The following is a 24,634-nucleotide window of genomic DNA, read 5'->3' as shown; positions in this document are numbered from 1 at the left end:
TTGCCAGAGGTACAGACCCTTCAACCAGCAGTAAAGGCAGACTCAACACTTGTAGGACTTGCATCCAGTGTGATTTATTGTGGGTTCATCTGTGTTGTGTTTGCAGACTGAAGCCTTCCTGTTATGTGGCAGTGCGAGGCCATCTATACGCTCCAGTCAGTATGGTTTTGCACCTCTCAGCCTGTTTGTGAATCTGTCTTTGGTTTCTCTACAGGGAAGAAGGCTGTAGTGGGGTACGAGGACGGAACGGTCCGAATCTGGGATCTGAAGCAGGCCAGCTCTGAGCATGTCTTGAAAGGTATGCATGCGTGTGCCTGTACGCTTGACTGCCAGCCAGGCTCAGTGCATCTGTCATGAAATGTTTGCGTGTTGTCTTGGTGGGACTGCCCCAGGATCCGGCCCCTCGTTCGAAAGGGCTGCAGATTTTGTGTAAACCTCTCCATGCCGAGTGACCATGTGCTACCACTATTTATGACTCTCAGCTTTTTCTCATATCGAACTACCCGTTATGACAGGACCCGTTTACGTAGATTGCATAGAGTACTCTTGAAGGGTATTTCATTTTTTAAATATGAATATTTAAAACCGGGGCGAATGTGCATGTATATTTTTTTAACGCTACATTAAAATACCAACAAATAGACATTTTCATCTCATTATTTTGACTGTTGATAAACAAGGGGGCAGGGAACTGATTGTGAGCCTGGGGCTACAGTACACATTTTCTTTCGTTACTTTCAATACTTCAGCCACTTGTCTGCATCCCCCAGGGAAAGGCATGCGCAGGGTTGATTAGAATCATGAAGGATGCAGTGGTCTTGTTTAAGGGAAATGCTAAGGGGCTCCTTTTGACGTCGGGATGTCGCAGTGGAAGTGAAACCGCCCAGCTAGTAGTCGCAGTTCTACTCCCGGTACTCCGATGGTTGGAAATATGCCTTTTTCAGTTGCAGCTTGTGCCATGGCGTGAAAAGGGCCGCAGCACAAGCTGCAATTGAAGAGGGCATATTTTACACATCCATGTCCCTTGTGCCAGGCACCATGTGGTGCCAGGCACACTGCGCATGGATGGGTTGGGGGGGCATCACATGTGCCCCCCAGACCCATAGCGGAGACCCAAGAGAGATGGGGGCCCTGCTTGTGGCCTCCAAATTCCTTTTCCGTCTGCCATTTCCTGGCAGTTGGAGCGCCATGAAAAGACAGAGGGAAACAGGCATTGTAATCCTTATGGCGGTGCCTGAGCAGGGATCACTGTCCATCCGTTGCACCGACTGGCTTAGGAAGCCCGTCAGAAAAGCCGCAGTCGGTACCCCTGCCCAATGCTTCCGACCGTCTGATCAGAATCCGGCGGTCAGTCTGCTCATGTAGATGTCGATGGGCCTGCCATCGACGGCCAATCGGTGGTGGGCCCAACGACATCGGAATAAGCCCCTATGTCTTTTGATGTAGAGATGAAATGCAAAGATGCTTTAATTGTGTGCATAAAATTATAGTCGAGTTGTTACCAATGTTTTACTGTTCTGTCTGTCACAAGGTCATTTAAACAGTAAACGTGAACTCTGCTACTCGATTGATCTAGACTTGTGTACCCTATTATTTCTATGGCTTGTTTCTGTAGCTTGGTTGCAGAAATAAACCTAGAGCAGGGTTTTGGTGGGAACTGCTCCTGTTTGCTTGTTGCTTGCATCAGGGGATTTCTTGAGGATGCCTTGCATGATATCACTAATGCTGACCGTAAACAGCTGGCAGTTTTAGATGCAGGACCATTAACCCCATGATTGCCATGTATCCTTTAATTACTGGTAGTGATGCTTTGGACATTTTCCATTCAATGACAAGTGTTCTCTCCATGCTGCAACAGGTCAGGATAGCCACCAGGGGCCACTAACTTGCGTGGCCAGTAACAAAGATGGAAGCTTGGTTCTTACCGGGTCTGTGGACTGCAGCACTAAACTGGTGAACACTGCTAGTGGAAAAGTGAGTGTCTCATCCTGTATTAATTTGTCTTTGGTAGAATATAGACTCAGATGGGAGGTGTAGGTGAGTCAGTTCTTTTGAGGGTGGTTGGGAAGTTTTTCTCTAACTTGCCTGAGACCCAGTAGGTGAGGTGGCATCCAGGTATCTTTAGATTCAGGTGGTGGTGGTCATGAAGCACCAGAAAACCTATTTTGAAAATAATGTGCATTCGCCAAAGGTCCTAGGAAGTCTATTAGCTTCTGGATACTCTGTATAGGTTTTAGAGCTTTTAAAGTTCACTACATAAAACGTCTTCTTTCAATTTACTCCATCTTTAGGTTCTGGTCCCGACATCTTACCACTTAAGGTCCCTTTCTCCAGTGCTTTACTCAGTCTCCTAACAAGCAGAGTTTATTCAAGTCTCTGGCGTTCTCATCTAGTATCTACCAAACCCTGCTTGATGAACTATCCTCAAATTATTTTGATCCAAAAGGATATGGAGGCCCAATGTAATGAAGGTGTACGGCTCTACTCGAATTTTCAATGTACACATTTTTTTACATTCGGGTGGGGCTCCTACATATACAAGTGTAGCAGACTCGAGAGAAGGGTGGAATCACAAAAGGCCCATGCGCTTCGAAGGTTGCCTACCACTGGTGATATCATTGTGCATCTGGAAGGCAGCTGTAGCTTTGAATGAGCCTAGGACCACACTGGGGTGAGGATGTACCTGTCTCAGCTGACGTGGGCTGTTATAATTGGGCGGTCATTTGCGCTAAATGTCCGGGTTTTGAAACTCTCAATTGGCACATGAAAATGTACCACTTTGCTTATGTGCCTGCACCAATGCAGTGGTGTTAATTGTAAGATGTACCAGCTGGCAGTGGGCAGGTGTAACTGAGTGAGTTTACTGGTATAACTTCAAGCTTACAAGTTGTAAGACATAACTAAACTTGCAGTCATTGGTATATCCCGTTGCTGACATAAAGTTGAGCATTCACCTTTAAGAAGTAGCTTATGTAGCCGCTGTCGAGCTTGTTACATGGGCACATTCACATCTTTGTCTCCTTCCATTATGCTGCTGTAAACTCTGCCAGCAGCATATTTGAGAGGTTCATCTAAAATGGAGATGATGCTGATGGGGAGGGAGCAGAACGTGTTGGGCATATTTGTGGTGTGAATCATGAGATTACTTTGCTGCATGCTTAAAATGTCATATATTTTCCAGAAAAGGAAGTGAGTTGTGGCTGGCTTCTGCTTTTCTACTTAAGGTCATTTAGAGTTATTAGAAAGTGTTAGCTGGGGATGGATGAGACATATTTATGAGCTTTGTAGAAGACCATCGGAGCTGTACAAAGCGCCTAAATATGTAACTTACAGTAGCACCCCATGTTTTACTGCATATTGAGGAATAGTTTGCAAACTATAACTCTTGGCTTTCAATTCTGCTCTAACATCTGTTGAAGCAAATATCCGCAATCTGTGTATTCTTTCATGTGTGTGTGGTAGCGGTATGTGGGGCCCTTTGGGCTCTGAGGCAGTCTGTGATTGCGGCAATTCTCTGTGAGTACTTTGTTTACGGCAGATGTCCTAGGACCATTGATAATGTTTCACTGCTCTTTGTTTGCCAGGTAGTCGCCTTGTTTTGAGTCTTGACTCTCAAAATGGTAAATGGCCAAGCACCACAGGATGACCCATGCACTAGGATACCATTCAATACCACATGCTAAATGCCAGTCTCTAGCCATACCTGTGGGTTTTTATTTCAAACAGTACCAATGAAGATGCACAAAAATAGATGACCCTAACACCATGCGTAAATCCTAAACTGTTGTCTTTGCTCTCAAGCATTATCTGCTAGGATGCAAGTAACTTTGAGGTGCCATTTGCAGAAGCCTTTGTGTCTTTATTAATGGTATTTTCCGCCAGTGTGAATGATTCAAGGATTATCTGATCTGACATGCCTGTCCATTGTCTCAACCTCTCAGTGGCTGTTGTTGGTTGGGGAGTTTGAGGACAGATTTTTAGGTGCAAGGCCAGGTGTCTGCGAATCTGCAACAATTTCATTAGACTGAAACATTCCCACTCAAAGTTATCTAGATTCCAAACCCACAAAATGATGGGAATAATAAACTGTTCCCAAAGACACAGGACCCATGTCTGGGGGCAGGGGGTGCATAGTAGTTACTGGCACAACTGGGAACCACATTTTAGGCACATGCATCTCTTAAACAGCTGTGCCTGGTCTAAATTCTAGCGGTGGGTGATTTTTTTTTTTTTTTCTTTTCCGTGGTAAGCTGAAGAAAATCACTGAGTGAATCAGCCATTTATTGGATTTGCCTTCACACCCGTGTGCAGAGAAAAATGTGTGATAACTCACAGTGGACTATTTTTTTTTATGGACAGTCTAATAATAGGGCTGACTGGAAATCATTCCAGGACACTAGCCATCAAAACAAACCCTCCATGAGGGGATTTGGGGTGTAGGTGGGCAGGCCAGATTATGATTCACAGTGTGGATTTATGATGGAGAAAAGCAGTTTGGTAGGTGTGGCGCTCTCTCAATTTTCTTTTTTTTTTCTTTTTATCACTCCAGGTTGTTGGGATATTTAAAACTGAAAGCAACGTGTCCAAGGCATCCACAAGGGAAGCAGGCGAAACCGATTCGAACTCTGTGGAATCTCTGGGATTCTGCAGCGTGTAAGTAAGGATTCTTTGGGAAGGGGGTTAATGAGAGGTTTGAGGACAAGTGTTCTGGAGACTGACATGCTGACTTCGTAATCTGGAGACGTTGACTATATGGACCACGCTTTCTGTTGTAACAGATCATATTTACTAAAACAGCAATGTGTTTGTTGGACCTTAGCATATTAGAGGACCAGGCAGTATATGAGATGGGGCATCCTAGCAGGATGCAGCTTCAGCAGAGTGGAATATAGAAGTAATTACGTTGCTTGGGATATCTTCTGTACCAGGGTCAGTTTGCCAACCTAACAGAATTAGATTGACTGAGGTATTTCAGTCGTACTTCAAAGAAAAAGATTCTAGAACTGCACGAGGTTTGCTCAACTTGTGATTTAGTTTTTTGCAGAATTGCCAGATACTGGTGTTCTAGTCGGTGAATGCTTCCATACCAAATGTGCAGAAATTCCAAAGAAGTAGGATGCAGAAGATTAGTTATTGCCACCATGGAACACATCTAGTCCCTTTTTGTTGCCCTTATTGAGACAACTGTTGATACCAGGTGTATGAAATGATAGATACCAAGGAGCTCAACTGGAGTGTGGAACATAGTGGACAAAGCAAGAGCTGCATGGTTTCTGATTACTTTGAATTAAGCTGGATTATACCGTCACTGGAGGCCGTATTTTGGTTGCTGCGCCGGATTCGAGAAAATAGAAACACTTGTAAGCAATTTTTATAAGCAGTGCTGGTATCTGGACCCACAGCCAAATAGATCGATTAACTCTTGTGTCATTCTGGGGTTTAGTCTAGTGACTTAGATCATTGATATAATTCAGTTTAAATAGAATGGGCCGAAGTTCTTGCATATTATGCTGTAATTCCTAGGTGTTCATGACTTATGCAGGCTGCACAGTATTCCAGCTGGCAGCCAGATGGAGGCTCTAATCATTTTATATAAGCCACTATCCATTAGGAGTGCACTTTGGCAAACCATATGATGGCCATTTTGGCCCTACCTCAAACCTTGGCCCTACCTCACCCCTTGATATGACAATCAATTGATGCTAAGCGAGAGTCGAATTCTTAGCGAAGTGGAAAGGGTGGCATGTTGCCACGTAATTAAACAGAGGGAAAATTAGTCTGAACTGCATTAATTTCATAAAATGTAAAAAGAAATGTCACCATTCCAGCAGTGGAGATATTGCTAAAATGTAGTATTTTCACTAAACCAAGAAAAGCGTCTCCGTCGTCTGAGATCTGTCTTCATGCCAATTATTGTGTAATTCTGTCCAGTAGTTGTTGCTTTAGCAGAGAGTAAACCCTCAGTTTGAATTCTCAAAACTTCTCCGTTTGAATCTCTATCCCACATGCTATCCGTCTTTCGCTGTTATGTTCTATTAATTTCTTATTCCTGCCATATCCCCGTAATCCAGTAACACACCTTCTCCTTTTTCCAAAAAAGTTATGGAAAGTATTTATCTTGTTGGAGTATCTCTGCCATCCACTCAATGATCGTCTGACCTGCCTTCCTTGCTGACTTGAGAGGCGTTTCCTCTGACATAGCCCATTGCTCTAACTCTCTCACTCGGTCTTTTATCGGTGACTGTGGTTCCATCCAATGTAGAGCTATAGATAGCTGTAGTAACAATGTAATATGGCCCTGTGCTGCCTTTAAGGGGTTTTGGCAATTAAGCCGAATGGTTTGCAAATATCATCTGACCACGAGAGATGGCAATATTTGCCCATATTACAGAGGTGGATATTTTATATTACACGATTATTTTGGTGCGTTTAGCATTTAAAGTGGTGCCATTTTTTTAACCGGGAAAAAAGTTTGAATACATTAACTGAAATGAGGAACTATGCTGTTTGAATGTACAAAGAAGAAAACCTATCTGCTTACTATTTGAGAAGGTAGGGTTTTGGAAAATAGCACTTCTTCTGGTAGGGGATTTCCATGTGTAGTCATAAGCATTGATTAGTCCCGCCCATCTGCGGGAACCCAGGAGCACTTTATCCAATATAACTTCTTAAGTGCTGGAGTTTGTGTTTCTTTGGAAAGGCCTTGAAAAGTCACTTAAAGTCGTAATGCAGCCTAAGGACCAGGCTACAATGGCCAGAATTCTTCATCTTGGAAACTTTAAAGAAATACGCGCCTAGTACATAAAAATATTCTGTTGTAAGGGCACAGAAAATTAACCTTCACAAACGCTTTTCTTAGGAGAGGGAGAGAAAACAGAGATGAAGTATTGCAGGGCAATGTAGTTTATAGGCTACCATTATAAGTGAAGAAAAAAAGACTGTGCCTTTAAGAGCAGAGAGACTTACAATATTCCAGCATGCTCATCCAGACGCAGTTACCCCAGTTCTTTTTTTCCGGCTCCTGCTGACAGGACCCTTGGAGCATTGAACTCAACCTTTCTAGGTTTTTTCTTCAATATAGAACTACAAAGTTCAGTGTTTTTTGCTTCACTCAACGTCTTTTGTCTTTCTCTACTGAGTAAAGTGTTTTCCTGACAGGAAAGAGGCTTTTTTCCTATTTAAAATGACAGCTCTTTTTAAAAAAATTCCTCGTTGTGGCAGGAAAAAGGCCAGAACAGACCCCCACGAGTTCTGTATTATTTGTCTATCTTTTTCTCACCTTCCTGTGAAATCTACAAGACCTTCTCCAGACGAACCCTGCATGACAGGGAGATGATTCACCTGCAGGGAAGGTAAGAAAGAAAAATACAGTAAGAAGCCAGTGGGACCCCTGGCAAGGGGGAGATAACTCTTCCACCAGAGCTCTTTCCTCAACCTCCAGTGGATGTGGGAGGTCTGAGTGGCGTTTTTCAGGCAGAAAATGCTATCGGTCCCGGTTGACGTCGAGAGGAGGTAGGGAGCCGACATGCTCGTCGTCATTGACTGGCTCAATGCCATATAAACACTCGACGTCAAGAACTACTTTGCACTGATGTCAAGATTGACGTTGAGGGATTCCGACTCGCCATCACCGAAAGGTAGGCGGTCTATGTCGAGAGCCAAACTGCAACGAGAGTGGTCGACGTCGAGAAGCCGATCGACATAGAGTAGCCTACGTCGACAGGGGGTGGACGTCAAAAAGCAGATAGTCGATGACGATGGAGGTAGATGTCGAAGATCATCCATGTTGAGGAGACTGCAAAAACCCTCCAAAAGAAGGAGAATCTACTCCTCATCTGATTCTCATTCCAGATCTCCATCTCTGGTAGAGGTACCTTCTTCTCCCATTCCAGTGTCTCCTCAACTGGACTCATCTGCTCCAACAGCACCCCTACCTTCAGCGCTACCATCTCTGCCTCCTCTGCCAGCACCTCAACTTCCAATACTACATCAGCGAGCTCTACCGGCACCTGTCCTTTCACCTCCTGTGGTCCCTCAGGTTCCTATCATACCAGCAACTGGGAGATCACGCTCAAGGACACTCCTTTGCTCTCGCCATGGACACTCCCGTTCCTCTACTACATCATGCCACTCAGTCTCATCGCCGATCTCACTGTAGGTCAAGATCACGTTCTCATTGCCATGAGGATACGTTCTGTTCCCCAGGGTATACTCTCCTACCTTGTCGAACTTGCCTCACCCTCAGTCCTCACAAATTGATGATACAGCCAGCACCACAGCCCTCCTAGGAAGGTACGACCGTGCCTTGTCTGATTCTGTTCTCCTCTTCACGGATCACCTTCCAAAAGAACACCGGGAGGATTTTCTGGATATCGTCCAGGAGGGAGCTATGGTCTCCAACCAGGTCATCAGTGCGGCAGCGTAATCATCGATTTTAGCCGCCCACAGTTACTGTCACAGGGCCTCCTTACGTAGACATGCATGGCTTCGTATGGCATCTTTGTAGCCGGACGGACGCCCCCCGGCATCAAAACCCTGAATCCTCTTCACCCTCTTCCGTTACCGACTCCGGTAGGGCAAGGTGTTGCAAATTAGCTAGCAGAGTGGCAGTGCATAACAGACCCTGGAGTCTTGAATATTGTCAATCATGGCTATCGTCTCAGATGCACTGCCACACCACCATCCCTTCCACCGAGGTCATCCACGGATCGCCTCCGGCATTTAAAGGAGGAAGTCAACATGTTATGCCACAAGAAAACTGTGGAATCAGTCCCTTGAAACCAACGAAGTCACAGTATTTACTCCAGACACTTCCTCGTGCCAAAGAAGGGCAGACAAGAGTTCAGGCCTTTTCTCGACCTCCGAATCGCAAACAAGTTTATCCAAAAGGAAAAATTCTGGATACTGGCTTTACATCAAACATACTCTCAACTTCAATAGGGAGACTGGCTCTGTTCAATAGATCTACACAACGCTTATTTTCATATTCCCATCACAAAGTCTCATCGGAAATTCCTCAGATTCGTCGTGGGGCAGAACCCCTACCAATATGCGGTTCTACCGTTCTGCCTCAAGCCAGCTCTCATTACTTTTTCCAAATGCATGGCGGTGGTGGCAGGGCACCTACAGAAACACAGAATGTTTGTTTATCCTTATCTGGACGACTGGCTGATCAAGAACTCCACCTTTGCAGAAGCCCAAGAACATTCTAATGGACTTGTAATCTGCTGCATCGCTTGGGTCTTCACATCAATGTTCAAAAGTCCATGTCAACACCAGTCCTGACGTTGCATTACTTAGGAGCTACCATCGACACGCTACAGGAAAAGGTTTGTCCTTCAGAGGAACGGCGTTTATCTATTCTCCAGAAATGCCTATCCCTCCAGCGGATGGCCCATCCATCAGTCCGCATAGTCTCCTTGCTCCTCTGCTCAATGGCCTCCTGCATATTTATGACTCCCAATGCTCGCCTACACATGCGCCTCCTCCAGGAGTGCTTGGAGGATCAGTGGAATCAGTTCTCAGGGAACTGGGAAGACAAGATCATCCTATCTACTCATGCTGTAGGATCACTCCAGTGGTGGTGTTCCCTAAAAAATCTCCTGAGGGGAAAGTCTTTTCATCAGCAGGAACCAACACAGACCATTGTGACGGATACTTCACTGCTGGGGTGGGGAGCCCACATGGATCACCTGCAGATACAAGGAATAATGGTCCTTGAGAGAACAGACATACCATATCAACCTTCTAGAACTCTGTGCAGTTCACCTGGCACTCAAGCCTTTTCACCCTTTGTTCACGACCAACACCCTGCCTGTTCAGACGGACAATACAACACCATGTACTACCTGAACAAGCAGGGGGCAACACGGTCCAGAGCCCTGTCACAAGAAGCTCAATTGGTCTGGCACAGGCTCCTCGCCAGGAACTTGAGGCTGATAGCTGCTCACCTGCCAGGCGTGCAGAGCACCCAGGCAGACGCGCTCAGCAGGGTTCTCGACAAAAACCACGATTGGGTGCTGAACGAAGAGGTCGTACAAGATATCTTCAGCTTTTGGGGCACACCCTCTACAGACCTTTTCGCCATAGCGGAAAACAAAAAATGCCATGACTTCGCTGCCAGATTTTACCATCCAAGGTCACTAGGGAATGCCATATGGCTCGCCTGGTCCAACCCATTTCTTTATTCTGTTCCTCCAATACCGCTGATACCGGCAGTCCTGCACAAGCTTTCAACCATGAAAGCCAAGATGATCCTCATTGTCCCAGAATGGCCGAGACAACTGTGGTTCCCGGACCTTCTTCGCCGGTCTATCCGTCCACATCTCAGGCTGCCATGCAGGCCGGCCGGCCGGACCTTCTCATGAAGTTCAGAGGGCAACTACTACACCCAAACCTCTGCTCCTTGAGTTTGGCAGCATGGCTCCTGAGATAGTGCAGTATGGTCATCTAATCCTACCTCAGGACTGTCTGGAAATTCTAAGAGAAGTACAGCGACCATCTACACAATCTGCCTTTGCCTTTAAATGGAAAAGATTTTGGATTTGGTCGCCTCCAGGCAGATCGATCCCACCTCTTGACAGTAGGAGGTCATAGTCCCATATTCATTACACCTTGCTAAATCTGTCCTACAATGCTCTTCAATCAGAGACCACCTCTCTGCACTCACGGCAAACATGAAAAGTCCTTCACGAATCTCTTTCCTTAGGATTCCCGTTTTTAAAGATTTCTTAGAGGGGTTGAAGGTTTTCCTCCCATTAGACGTCCCTCTCCTCCATAAGAGCTGAATGTAGTGCTTTCTCGCCTCATGCTTCCACGTTTTGAACCTATTCACAAGGCTTCACCTCAGCATCTCGCTTGGAAAACTGCCTTCCTTGTGGCTATAACGTCAGCTACGAGAGTTGGTAAGATCCAGGCCCTTTGCGCTCAAGAGCCATACACCGTCTTCCGCTCTTTCAAAGTAGCGCTGCGTACCCATCCCAAGTTCCTTCCTAAATTGGTCTTCGATTTCCATGCAAAACAGACGATCGCTTTACCCACGTTCTTTCAAATTCCTTCTTCTCCAGCAGAGAGAGCCCTTCACTCGCTGGATGTAAAGAGGGTGTTAAAATTCTATTTGGATAAGACCAAGTCCATTAGCAAATCGCAACAGCTTTTTATCAATTATGGCCCAGTTCGCACAGGTTTAGCTACCTCCAAACAGTCAGTCTCCAGGTGGATCGTCTCTTGCATCCTCTGCTGTTATCAGCTAGCTAATCTCTTACTGGTAAGCCTAAAGCTCACTCTACTAGAGGCAAGGCAGCTACTACAGCCTTGATGAGGAATATTCCCTTGGCGGATGTTTGCAAGGCAGCTACTTGGAAATCAGTCCACACATTCACTAGACTCTACTGCCTTGACGCAGATGCTAGAGCAGATGCTCAAGTAGGACAGGCATTTCTCAGAAATCTCTTTGCCTAGCGGTGTCCATACCTTTTGGTTTCTGTCAACTCCAGCAGTTCAGGGGAGGATGAGCTTGCTATTCTATTCAATGCTTATGACTATACATGGAAATCCCCTATGAGAGAAGGTATAGTTTCTTACCTGCAACTCAAGTTCTTTCGTAGGGGTATTTCTATGATAGTCATAAGCAACCCTTCCTCCTCCCCGGTGGAGTAGACCAACACTTTCATGCTCCGCTTTTAATCAGCTAGTACAGGCTTCAAAAAGAATTGAGGTAATTGCCTCTGGCTGAGCATGATGGGATATTGGAGGTCTCTCTGCTCTTAAAGGCAGTCTATTTACTTCTCTTATAATAGCAGCCTATAGGCTACATTGCCCTGCACTACTTCTCTGTTTTCTCTCATAGGAAAAGGATTTGTGAAGGTTCTTTTTCTGTGCCCTTATAAAAATTATTTCATGTACTAGGCGCATATTTTTTTACAGTCTCCAGATGAAGAATTCTGGCCATTGTAGCCTGGTCCGTAGGCTGCATTATGGCTTTCTTAAGTGACTTTTCAAGCTCTTCCCGAAGAAAGGTGAACTCCAGCACTTGCAAAGTTACATTGGATAAAGTGATCAGGGGGGGGTGGGGGGGGCGTTAGTGGGGAGGGGGGTCCCACAAATGGGCGGCGTTATTCAACGCTTTTGACTATCATGGAACTACCCTTACGAGAGAACTTGAGTTACAGGTAAGAAACTATACCTTTGCTTTGTTTAAAAAATATTTTTTAATTCTTGCGTTTCTGATGTTGTCTACACGTTTCAGCTGCAGTTACAATGTTCTGATTATACAAAGGGCAATGGCTAAAAGTCTTGTGGCTTCTGCCATTGTCTAAATGCTTTGTCATGCTTCGAGACTGATTAGCTGGAGGTAGGAAATCAGACTGAGAAGTATGCCTCACACTGGATGAAATACTTATATTGCAGATATGACATCATTTTTGTGAATTAACTTAATAGCCCTTTGAAATATGAGTTTCAAAACGACTACTTTATGAGTAGTGAAACAAGTTACTTACCTTTTGGTTATGATATATCTGTAAGAAACATAGTTTAGTTATAGATTTCTTACCTTAGAATTACCCCCAGGCGTCAGACTGGATCCGGAAAGTTATTCGTCAGCAGTACCCCTGCGCGACGAAAGGTGGCGTCGGTCGGCTCCGCGTTGGTCATTGGCGTCGTGGTCACTGGGATGACATCACGGTAGCTACTTAGATGCCGCCAGAAGTGCAGAGCCATGCAAGACACTGACCACTGATGCACAAAACTAGGGCCCTGAAAAGAAGTTCTTCACCCTAGAAGTCAGTTCGTAGAACGAGGAGGATGGGTGGGATGGTAAGTAATCTATACCTAACCTATGTTTCTTACAGATATATCGTTACCAAAGGTAAGTAACTTGTTCATCTGAACGAAACAGTTAGTTATAGATTCCTTACCTTAGAATAGATACCCCAACAATACCAACCCCGGAGGTGGGTCTGCGAACTAAGTTCACACGAGGAACTCCTGGAGAACATAACGTCCAAAGAAGCCATCTCTCCGGACTTGGCTGTCCAGGTAGTCGTGTCTTGTGAACATGTGCAGTGATGCCCACGTAGCTGCCTGACAGATGTCATTAAGGGGGACTACACATCCCAAAGCAGTGGTACCTGCCGTCGCCCTGGTGGAATGGGCATGCAACCACACTGTAGGCTCCTTCTTTGCCAAGGAATAACCAGCTTTGATACACAAAACGACCCATCTAGAAATGGTCTGTTTGTGCACGGCCCAACCTTTTTTGGCGCCCACGTAGCCAACAAAGAGCTGGTCATCCACCCGGAATTGTTTTGTGTGTTCCAAGTAAAAGGAAAACGCACGCTTTCGATCCAGACGGTGGAGCCTCGCTTCTACTTTGGAAGGATGCGGAGGCAGAAAGAAGGTGGGCAAAGTGATGGTCTGTCCAATATGGAAAGGAGTAACCACTTTCGGAAGGAAGGGTGAGTTCGAAGGACAACCTTGTCCGGATCAACAGTCAGAAAAGGAGGCTTAGAAGAAAGTGCTTTTAGCTCACTCACCCTGCATGCAGAGGTGTTGGCCACCAGAAAGGCTGTTTTTAAGGTCAGAAGCCTGAGAGGACAGTTATGTAGCGGCTCAAAGGGAGTGCACATAAGATATGTAAGAACCAAGTTCAAGTCCCACTGGGGCATTACGAAGGGAACAGGAGGAAAAAGATGAGTAATGCCTTTAAGAAAGCGATTTGCAACAGGGGACTTGAAAAGAGAAGGCTGATCAGGAAGCCTAAGAAAGGTTGAAATTGTCGAGAGGTAGCCCTTTAGAGTGCCCAGAGCAGAGCCCTGCTCGGCCAAAGAAACTAGGAGCAAGAGAACCTCAGAAAGAGGGGCGGAAAGGGGATCCACAGCCTTTGCTGTGCACCGTGCCACAAATTTGTTCCATCTGCAGGCAAATACAGTCTTAGTGGAGGGCCGCCTGGCTGCCAAGATAACATCACAGACTTCGGGAGGAAGGTTGAAAGCTGTCAACTTTTGCCGCTCAATCTCCACTCGTGGAGGCTGGACAGGTTCGGGTAGAAGACCTTCCCCTGCTGCTGCGACAGAAGATCCTCCCGAAGAGGCAGTCGGATTGGAGGAAGGATGGCCATTTGTAATAGCTCGAGATACCAGACTCTTCGTGCCCAATCCGGAGCCACAAGAATGACTTTGGCCTGGTCGCGCCTGATCTTCAGCACTCTGGGCAGAAGTCGTATAGGCGGAAAGGCGTATTGAAGACCGCAACTCCACTTGTGACGAAAAGCATCGCAGAGTACGTGCCGCCTTGGAAATTCGAACGCGCAGAATTGCTGACATTGCACGTTCTCTTCGGTGGTGAATAGATCTAACCAAGGCTCTCCCCACCGTTGAAAGAGACCTTGCACCACCTCCGAGTGAAGACGTCATTCGTTATCCATCATGCGCTTGCGACTGACTTTGTCTGCCCTGGCGTTCAGCGAACCTGCCAGGTGTTGAACCACCAGGGATATGGCCTGATGTTCCAGCCATGCCCAGAGACAGAGAGCCTCCTGACCTAGGGTCCAAGACCCCACCCGCCCTGTTTGTTGCAATACCACATGGCGGTGGTGTTGTCCGTGAACACCTGCACTATTCTTCCTTGGACTGAGGGAAGGAATGCTTAGAGTGCAAGACGAATCGCCCAAAGCTCCAGAAGGTTGATATGGTGCCCGGACTCCGCCGGAGACCAGAGGCCTCTGATCTCCGCCTCCCCCATGTGGCTGCCCCATCCCAGAAGTGATGCATCGGTCACCACTGTCAACTCTGGTTGGGGAAGGGAGAGGGATCTGCCGTTGACCCAATCCTGGTTCGTTAGCCACCACTGCAATTGGTATGCAGTGCCCTCCAAGATCTGGATGCAAACGGTAGGGCTCCCCTGAAGTTGTGCCCACTGGAACTTCAGGTCCCACTGCAGAGCCCGCATATGCCTTCTGGCATGGTCCACCAGCAGGATGCAGGAGGCCATCAGGCCCAGTAGCCGGTGGGTCATCCTGACTGAAACCCAGGATAGAGGCTGAAAGATCGGAATCATAGCCCGAATATCCCCAACTCGCTATTCGGAAGGATAGTCCCGAAACTGCATCGTGTCCAGAACTGCTCCAATGAATAGGAGCTTCTGAGAGGGAGTCAGGTGCGACTTCGGCTCATTGAGGGGGAACCATAGTGAATGCAGGAGGTCGACCGTAGTCTTGAGGTGGGAGACGACAGCCTAGGGCGAGCTCGCCTTCAACAGCCAGTCATCGAGATAGGGGATGACTGGAACTCCTGATCTGAGCAGATGAGCTGCAACCACCGCACATCACTTTCGTGAAAACCCAAGGGACGCTGGTAAGGCCAAAGGGGAGCATGCAAGTCCAACACTACCATCCAGTCTCCAGGGTCGAGGGCAGACAGGACCTGAGCTAGCGTCAACATTTTGAACTTCTTCCGGAGGAAGCGGTTGACGTTCCTGAAATCCAAGATAGGACGCAGGCCTTGAGTAGCAAGCACAACCTACTTCTGGGGCAGGAACTCACTCGATGGCTCCCTTGACCCAGAGAGCCTTAACTTCCTTTTGGCGAAGGGCCAGATGATCCCTCGACATGCGATGGTATGGAGGTGGCATGCCTGGGGGGTAGTCTCGAAGGGGAGGAAGTAGCCCCTTCGGACTATTTGCAAAACCCACCTGTCTGACGTGATGGTTGTTCCAGTGCGGGAGGTGATGGCGAATCCTGCCACCCACTGGCGATGGGTGGCCCTGAAAGGTCAGACGAGGCGGGTTTGGAAGCTGCTGCAGAGGGGGCGGTGGTGGACTGGCCCGCTCGCTGGCCACCAGAACCACGATGGTGGTTCCCACGTCCTTGTCCTCGCAGGGGCTGAACAGCTTGCGCCTGCCTGTGGCCCTGGGTTGGATGTGGTGGGGCACCCCTTCCGTAGCCATGAAAGGGGCTAAAAGACGACTGCGCAGGGCGAGTGGTGGAGAGGCACAAGGACTTGGCCGTAGCCCGTGAGCCCTTGAAGCGCTCTAGTGCGCTGTCAGCCTTGTCACCGAACCGGCGACGGCCATCAAAGGGCATGTCCATAAGGGTAGCTTGGACATCCTCAGAAAAGCCAGTCGATCTCAGCCAGGCGTAGCGTCGAAGGGCTACAGACGTTGAAATAATCCTACCTAGTGATTCAGCGGTGTCCAGTCCACAGTGTATAGTAAACTTTGCTGCGTCTCTCCCCTTGGTAACTGCACGGGAAAGCACGGCCCGGGCCTCCTCCGGGCACTGGGGCAGCACCTGCGTCACAGTATTCCCCACACAGAGTGGGTATAACGGCCCAACAGACATGCGTTATTTACTGACCGCAGTCCCAAGCTGGAGGAAGAAAACATATTTTTCCCAAGATGGTCCAGCTTTTTGGATTCCCTATCAGGTGGTGCGTTAGGGAATGCGCTTTTGGATTTGGAGGCTTGGACCACCAAGCTCTCAGGGGTGGGGTGTTGGGAGAGGAAAGTGGGGTCGTTTGGGGCCAGGCGGTGGCGTCTGCCAATCATCCTGTGTTGGGCCTGGACCAGGTGCCCAAAAGAATGTCGGTTAGGGCTTCATTGAACGGCAGCAGGGGCTCCGAAGAGCTCGCTGCTGGCTGTAGCACCTCTGTCAGGAGGTTAGTCCTGACTGCCACTTTAGGTAGCTCGAGGTTGAGAGCCTCGGCCGTCCTACGCAACACCACTGCGTAAGAAGCTCTCTCCTCCTTGGCCACGGTAGGAGGAGACAACGTGCCAAGGTCTGGAGAAGTATCCAGACCACTGACTTCCCCAGTTCCTATCTCCAGTCCAGGTCATACTCTTAACTGGTTTGCTAGAGGGCCTCCTAACCCCTGCCAGTCCTCCTCACCCTCCTCTGGTTGCCAATCTGTCCTGATTGGAGCACCAGGGTATAACAAGGGCAAAAAGGTAGCCATCGATGCTGGATGCAGCATCAGTCGACGCCGGTCCAGCTCCGTGTCCAATCTAGGGTGGGAGCCTATGTCGACGCCGGCTAGGGACACAACTAGCTGCGGACGCGGTACCGGTGGAGTCCGCGCCGGGGGAGGTGTAATCAGGTCGACTGGCACCGATCCGCAGCCTGGCCTGGATCCAAGGGGACCCTGCGGTGCCGGTGCCGGGGCCAGAGCCGCCGGCGTCGAAGGCCCCGGTCTCCCAACTCAGTCCGCGGGACCTGAAGGTGCACCGGCAGAGTTGGGCTGCTCAAAGATGGCATGCATCGCTTTGTAAAAGGTGCGAAGCTAGGCAGGGTCGCTCCGGGTCCCGGGAAGGGAGTGAAACTCTGAGTCGACCCTTTGGTCTCCAAACCCAGAGCCGCGGGAGGGGCATCACCCACATCCCTCGTTGCGTCGGCCGACCGACGGGGAGAAGTCGAAGAGCGACGGTGCTTCTTCGACTTCTTCTTGTGCTTTGACTTATCTGAAGAGTGCGAAGACTTTGAAGAAGACTGGTGTTGGTGGCGGCGCAGATCCGTCACCGACATCAGCCGGCTACAGGAACCGCAAGCCTTGAAATCAGGTATCCCTGAAGTGCACCAGGAGTCGAGGACTCAAACTATGTCGTCAAAAGTTGGCAAAGTGACCGGAGGTACGGCTCTCTCCGGATCTGCTCTGGCTGGCACGGAAAAAGAAAGAGCTGACGTCAGCGCGTGAGGGTGGCTTCTAAGTAGCTACTGCGACGTCATCCCGGCGACCATGACGCTAACGGCAAACATGGAGCCGACCGACGCCACCTTTCAACGTGCAGTGGTACTGCTGATGAAAAACTTTCCGGATCCAGTATGAATCTATAACTGTTTCTTTCAGAATAACTACTTACTTAGTATGCCTCCTATGAAGATACTGCTGGTACAACATTGATGTGTTGTTAGAGCCAATAGGGAGTGATAAACAATTCGTTTGAATTTAAATATTGTATTCACTTAATTGTAGCTTTGTGCTATCACTGAGTAACAGCATTGGTTGCTAAAAACAGTAAAGCTTTATGAGAATCCTTATGTTTCCGATGGAAGGAACATCTTGCTTCTGACCATTTGAAAGCAGAGCAAGATATTGACAATAAGAATTATTTGCATCTATAGCTGTTCTACATATGTGTTGATGAATTAATGAATGTTCCATTAATTTGACTGTACCCACCACTGCAAACTGATGCTGTGTATGAAGGCACATAATTACTCTTCTGGGCTCGGAGATGGTCTAGTGGCTGTGCACTGTAGCATCCTATTTGTTGCTTTGTCCTTTCTTGTTTAGTTAGATAATTCTCTTTTTCACCTTCTGACTACACCAGATGTGTTGTCTGTCTTGGTCTGTTTCTCTTCTTATGTCTTCTATTCAACTGCCTTTGTTTGGTCCTTCTTGGCACTACTGAGTTCCACCTCACTTGCTGGGGAAGTTCTGCCTTTGGTTTGATGCCTTCTTACTTTTCTCCTTTTATTTCTAGTCTGCCCCTCGCTGCTGTTGGTTACCTAGATGGAACACTGGCAATTTATGACATCTCCACGCAAACCCTGAGGCATAGATGTCATCACGAGGTAATGCTCTTTACCACAAATCTCAGACTGTGCTGAATATCCCACTCTCTCAATATGATATATTGACGTTGTCGTGTTTGTTGCTGGCTCTGACCTGAATCTTTCAGACAACAGTAAGTGCACAAATGGGAGCCCTCTATTGATCTATATACATTTAGCCTGAATAGTTGAAAGATAAATATAGTCGTAATCATAATAACTTGAATTACAATGTTGGGCTCTTTTATAGCTTCATTGAAGACAATAGACACTGTATGGTGAGGAAATGGTTAAGGGGGTGATTACGAGTTTGACGGCCCATAGGGCAGCTAAACCCGTAGTGGCGGTTCAGCTACCGCCGCAACGGTGGTCCAACCACCCTATTATGAGTTTGGCGGTCAGACGGACGCAGGCCTGCTGCAAACTCCGGGGAACCTCCATTCCCCGGCGAAGTTGCCGCAGTGTGAAGCAGTAAGATGCTGGCTGTACAGTTGAGGCACCACAAAGCATATTACGAGTTTCCTTACTGCCAGCCTTTTCATGAAAAGGCTGGCGATGAACTAAGGTTGCCTCAGGCCATGGGGATGCATGCAGGGGGGCACAAGTTGTCTCCCACTTTCCTGCACAGCATGGACTGTAGAGTCCATGCTGTGCAGGAACTGGCTTTGGCACTCTTACTGAGGTGTCTTTTTTCAAAGGCACCACCCACCAGACAGCAAGAAACTTGTAATCTGGCTAGTGGCCGGCAGTGGACTTTGGTGGTGTGGGAGCGGGGCGGTGGCGGTCCAGCCCCGCTCCCACACCACCAGAGGCAGAATCAGGCCCATAGTATTCGAATGTGCATATTTGAAGCTTCTACAGAGATGTGCATTGATGCTTTTAGTTCAGGAGACCATTTATTAGAAGGGAATACTCACCAAAGTAGAAATAGTTTGTGTTTTGGTGAAAAAGGTTAGCTTGACACCATCAGACACAGTTCACAATATATTATTAGTTACTTGTAACTGATGCCAAATCAAAAAAGCTGGGTCTCCATTAGGGTACACTTGGCTGTGCTGAATGCACACAGGAAGAAACAAGACTCTTTCGGTAGCTACCTACATGTTTTTGGAAAGGACATAAGTAGACTTTTAACTCTGCAGATTTCTCCACGGCCTACTTGAGATCTAAATATAATGCTACCTAATAGAGACCTCTATCTGCAGATTCCTTACCTTTGAACTTCCAGGCGTCCGGCTAGATCTGGAAGATTGTTCTTAGAAGTACCCTAGCGCGCCGGTAGGTGGTGTCGGTCGAACTCACTTGGCAGCAGCAGCATGTTTGTCATCGTCGTGACGTCCGTGTTGTCAATAAAACAGCCACTCCGGCGTGCTGACATCAGTTCTTTTCTTTCCACTCCAGCCAGCGCCGAACTGTTGAAGAGAGCTACCCCCTGTCAATTTTTGAAAGACTTTTTCGACCTTTTGTCAACCTTGTTGGTGTGTTTAGATAATGTTGAGTAAGAAGACTTCGGGGTTCAAGCTGTGCGCGCCTGTCACTGCACCAAGTCTGACACGGACCCCCATATAGAGTGTCTCTGGTGCCTGGAGCGAGATCACGACTCTAAGTCGTGCTCTGACTGCCGGGCCATGACTCCGAAGGCTTTGAGGGAGTGGTCCCTAAAGTACTCGCGGCCTGGTGTCCGACACCGCAGAGGTCGCCTCCTCTGTCTAGGTTGAGAGGAAGGTCCGAGAGGAAGGTCCGAGCACCGCTCCGGTGAATCGAAGTCCTGCGTGCTTCGAATTCGCCCTGCCTGTCTCGTGACGCTGCAGAGGAACCTCCGCGTTCGAGGCTCCGCTCTGCGCAGCGGGTGCTTGGGTTGGCTCTGCGTTTCCCTGCCTTTCCTGGACCGACCCTCGCCCAGCTGAAGGAGTTCTATGACGCAGTATGCATCATATTTGGGCGGCCTAACCCTGCCAGCATGTCTTCGGGCCTTGCAGGCTCAGAGGATGGAGGGGGCCCATGGTTCTTGCGGCTCCGGCACTACAGCCTCCGATTTGGACCAGTTCCCTAGTCCGGAGTGACGCCGGTCGCACTTCCACAGTGACCTTCCACCATCGTCTCGTCTGACGCCGAGGTTCTCTGCTTCACCAGCTCCCACAAGTGGCGCCTCCCCGATCCTCATTCTCAAGAACACGGAGCCGGTTAGCCGTCCCCTGCCGCGAAGACCGGCGCAGACAGAGCCGCACGGCTCCATCCCGGTCACCCTGCCTTATTCTGAAGGGTTAAGGATGAAGGAAGAGGATTGGGAGTTGGGTGATGTCAGTAGTTTGGACACCTCCCCAGACTCTGGAATGCTTTCCCCTCCTACCCTGACTACAGAGGATGGAGCTTAATTTGCCATGGTGGTGTGTAGGGCTGTGGAGGTCCTGGTCCTGCAGCTCCCTACAGTGGCGGTCAAGGCTAAAGTCTTGACAGACTTCCTGTAGCTTGTGGTCTCCAGTTCGGAACCCCTACTGCCTTTTAATGAGGCCTTAACAGACGTCCTTCTAGGCACCTGGTCCAAAGCCAGCACAGAGGCTCTTGTGAATAGGACGCTTGCCCGCCGCCATCGCCCTTCACCGGGCGACCCACTTTCCCTCACCTCCCACTCTACCCCACAAAGCTTGCTTGTCCAGGCTTCCACTTTCCGTGGTGCGTTCCCTTCCGCACCCCCGTTCAGGGAATCTAAGCGACTTGAGAGTTTCGGAATGCATTATTTTTCTTCTGCCAGTGTGGCATTGCAGTCGGTGAACACCGGATGCCTTTTGGGCCGCTATAACCATTCGATTTGGGATACGGTTGTGCAGGTGCTGCCCAAAGTTTCGGAGGAGGACTGGGCTGTACTTTCCCAAGCTATTTCAGACAGGAGTGATGCTGCAAAGTTCGCCATCAGATGTGGCTTGGACACGACTGACTCGCTGGGCAGAGCGATTTCCATGACGGTGGCCGTACGTCTACACGCCTGGCTGAGAACATCCGGTTTTTCGGGGGATGTCCAGGCTAACCTAATGGACATACCCTTTGATGGCTCGTGTCTCTTCATAGACAAAGCGGATGCTGCTCTTGAGCGCTTGAAGGACTCGCGGGCCACGGGCAAGTCCTTGGCCCTCGCCACCACTCCTTAGGCGTCATCTGCCTTTCGCTCTTTTCGTGGAGACGGAAGGGGTTATCAACCGCGCCAACCCTATTCTGGCCAGCGGGCGCTGCAAGTTCAGCAACCTCTGTGGGGCCGTGGACACAGTTCACCCCAACCCCGTGGGTCGGGAGGCCAGAAGTCGAGCCAAGCCACTATTCATCGCGAAACCTTCCTAGTCCGATCCCCCAGGATCATTCTCAGCCAGTCAGTGGCAGAATATGCCATCATCTCCACCACTGGCTGAACATCACATCGGACAGGTGGGTGTTGCAAATCATCCGAAGGGGCTACTCTCCTTTGAGACTGCCCCTCCACCTATGCCTCCAGTATGCGATCGGCTGACGGAGGATCACCTTGCCCTACTCCAAAAGGAAGTCCAGACTCTCTTGACCAAGGGAGCTACAGGGAGGGTTCCCGGACCAGACATAGGCTGTGGTTGTTGTTCCCGCTACTTTCTGGTCCCAAAGAAGGACGGAGGCCTTCATCCTATCCTAGACCACAGAGCCCTCTACTACTTCCTCAAAAAGGAGAAGTTTAAGATGCTCAGTGTAGCTCAGGTCCTGTCTGCCTTGGACCCCGGAGACTGGATAGTAGCGTTGGGCTTGCAGGATACCTATTTTAATATCCCCGTCCTGCCTGGCCATCGCCGCTACCTGCAGTTTATAATGGGCCACAAGCACTTTCAGTTTGAGGTGCTCGTCTTCGACCTCACCAGCGCCCCTCGGGTGTTCACAAATTTGATGGTGGTGGTCGCAGCCCATCTGTGGAGATCAGGGGTTCCAGTCTTCCCCTCCCTCGACAAATGGTTGTTGAAGGCGGGGTTGCCCCGAACAGTTGCCTCCCACCTCCAGACTACGGTGAGCCTCCTTCATTCGCTGGGTTCACTATCAACATGCCGAAGTCACACCTGACCCCCTCTCAGACGCTCCCTTTCATTTGAGTGGTTCTGAACACAGTACAGTTTCGGGCCAATCCTCCCAAACGGCAAGTACAGGATAATCAAGCTATGATACAATGTTTCAGCCTTTATCCTGTATTTCGGTGAGAATGACTGAGGCTGTAGTGTCATGGCATCCTGCAACCTGCTTGTGACCCATGCACAGTGGCACATGCGCGCTCTGCAGTGGGACCTGAAGTTCCACTGGGCACAGCCACGAGCAAATCTCACCAACCTGGTTTAGATTTCAGAGGGTACTGCGAGAGACCTGCAGTTGTGGCTAAGAGACAGCGAATGGTTAAAGGGCAGACCCCTCTTCCTTTCCAAACCAGATCTCACAGTAGTGATGGATGCGTCCCTTCTGGGATAGGGGGGGGGGGCATCTGGGGGAGGTGGAGATCAGAGGACTCTAGTCTCCCATGGAAGCTAAGCTCCATATCAGTCTGTTGGAGCTTCTGGCGATCCGACGGGCACTGAAATCTGTTTTCCGGTCGATAAAGGGAAGGCTCGTACAGGTGTTTCGGACAACATTACCGCCATGTGGTACTGCAACAAACAAGGCAGTGTGGGGTCATTGACTCTGTCAAGAAGTCCTGAGTCTCTTGACTTGGCTGGAACAACAGGGCATCTCCCTGGTGGTTCAACAACTGGCTGGTTCTCTCAACGCCAGGGCGGATGAGCTTAGCCGAAGGTGCCTTGCGGATTCCGATTGGCGTCTCCAATCAGAGGTGTCACAATGTCTCTTTCAGAGGAGGAGAGAGCCTTGGTTGGATCGGTTTGCCTCCGAAGAGAGCGTGCAATGTCAGCCGCTTTGCGCATTGGAGTTTCCAAGGCGGCTCTTGCTCTCCGATGCTTTTTGCCGCAAATGGAGCTCAGGCTTCCTATACGCTTTTCTGCCCATACCAGTCCAGCCCAGAGTGCTCAAGAAGATCAGGAGTGAACAGGCACAAGTTATACTTGTGGCTCTGTACTGGGCACGGAGAGTTTGGTATCGCAAGCTTTTAGACATGAGCATCGATCCTCCGGTCCGGTTCCCCCTTTCGGGAGGATCTTCTGTCGCAGCAGCAGGGGAGAGTCCTATCGACCTCCCTCTCGAAGACTGAGTTTTTTTTTGGCTGCCAGGCATCCCTCCACAAAATTGGTATATGCCTGCCGATGGAACACATTTTGTAAATATTGTACAGAACTGTCTATTGACCCCCCTGTCTGCACCTTCATCTGAAGTACTCTTGTTTATACTTTCCTTGGCCCATGCAGGCCTCTGCTCTGGGCACCTGAAGGTCTATCTTTCAGCCCTTTCCTCTTTTCTTCGGCTGCCTGGTCAGCTTTCTCTTTTCAAATCACCTCTCGTGCAGAGATTCTTGAAGCTGTTAACCCACTTGTGTCCCCCTTTATAATGCCACAGTGGGATCTTAATTTGGTTCTCACCTTTCTGATGTGATGTGTGCACCGTTTGAGCCGATGCGCAACTGCCCTCTATGGTTGCTCACCATCAAAACCGCCTTTTTGGTGGCAATAACCTCTGCCAGGAGGGGAAGCGAACTACAGGCACTGTCATTACAGCCTCCTTACCTGACTGTCTTTCCGGACAAAGTGGTGCTCTGCACAAGGGCATCTTTTCTGCCTAAAGCGGTAGCACCTTTTCATATGGGGCAGTCGGTTACTCTACCCACCTTTTATGCACCTCCGCACCCTTCCAAGGAAGAGGAGCGTCTCCATTGTCTGGACTCAAAAAGAACGTTCTCGTTCTACCTTGATCGAACCAAAGTGTTCCAGGTAGATGATCAACTCTTTATAGGGTACATCGGTGCAAAGAAAGGGCGTGCTGTCCAAAAGAGGACTCTATCCTTCTGGGTTATCCTCTGTATTCAAATCTGTTACGCCTAAGTGCAGAAAGATCCTCCTGAAGGGCTTAGAGCCCATTCTACCAAGGCAAATGTGGCCACCACAGCTCTTCAGTGTGGTGTACCCGTTTCAGATATCTGCCTAACAG

At 48.9% G+C, this 24,634-nt stretch overlaps 1 protein-coding gene across 1 annotated transcript in view; it reads left to right on the top strand.

The window, feature by feature from the left end:
• AAMP (angio associated migratory cell protein) overlaps window positions 1–24,634 on the top strand; it is a 158,082-nt gene that overhangs the window by 63,343 nt on the left and 70,105 nt on the right. Inside the window, exons 6-9 of the mRNA XM_085650021.1 lie at window positions 215–298; window positions 1,859–1,974; window positions 4,550–4,653; window positions 18,478–18,568. Coding sequence (XP_085506147.1) covers window positions 215–298; window positions 1,859–1,974; window positions 4,550–4,653; window positions 18,478–18,568 — 395 coding nt within the window. The remainder of the gene's footprint in view (window positions 1–214; window positions 299–1,858; window positions 1,975–4,549; window positions 4,654–18,477; window positions 18,569–24,634) is intronic.

The sequence above is a fragment of the Triturus cristatus genome, chromosome 3_2, assembly GCF_964204655.1.
Source record: "Triturus cristatus chromosome 3_2, aTriCri1.1, whole genome shotgun sequence".
In the NCBI taxonomy this organism is placed as follows: domain Eukaryota; kingdom Metazoa; phylum Chordata; class Amphibia; order Caudata; family Salamandridae; genus Triturus; species Triturus cristatus.
This window is presented reverse-complemented; position numbering and strand designations above follow the sequence as displayed.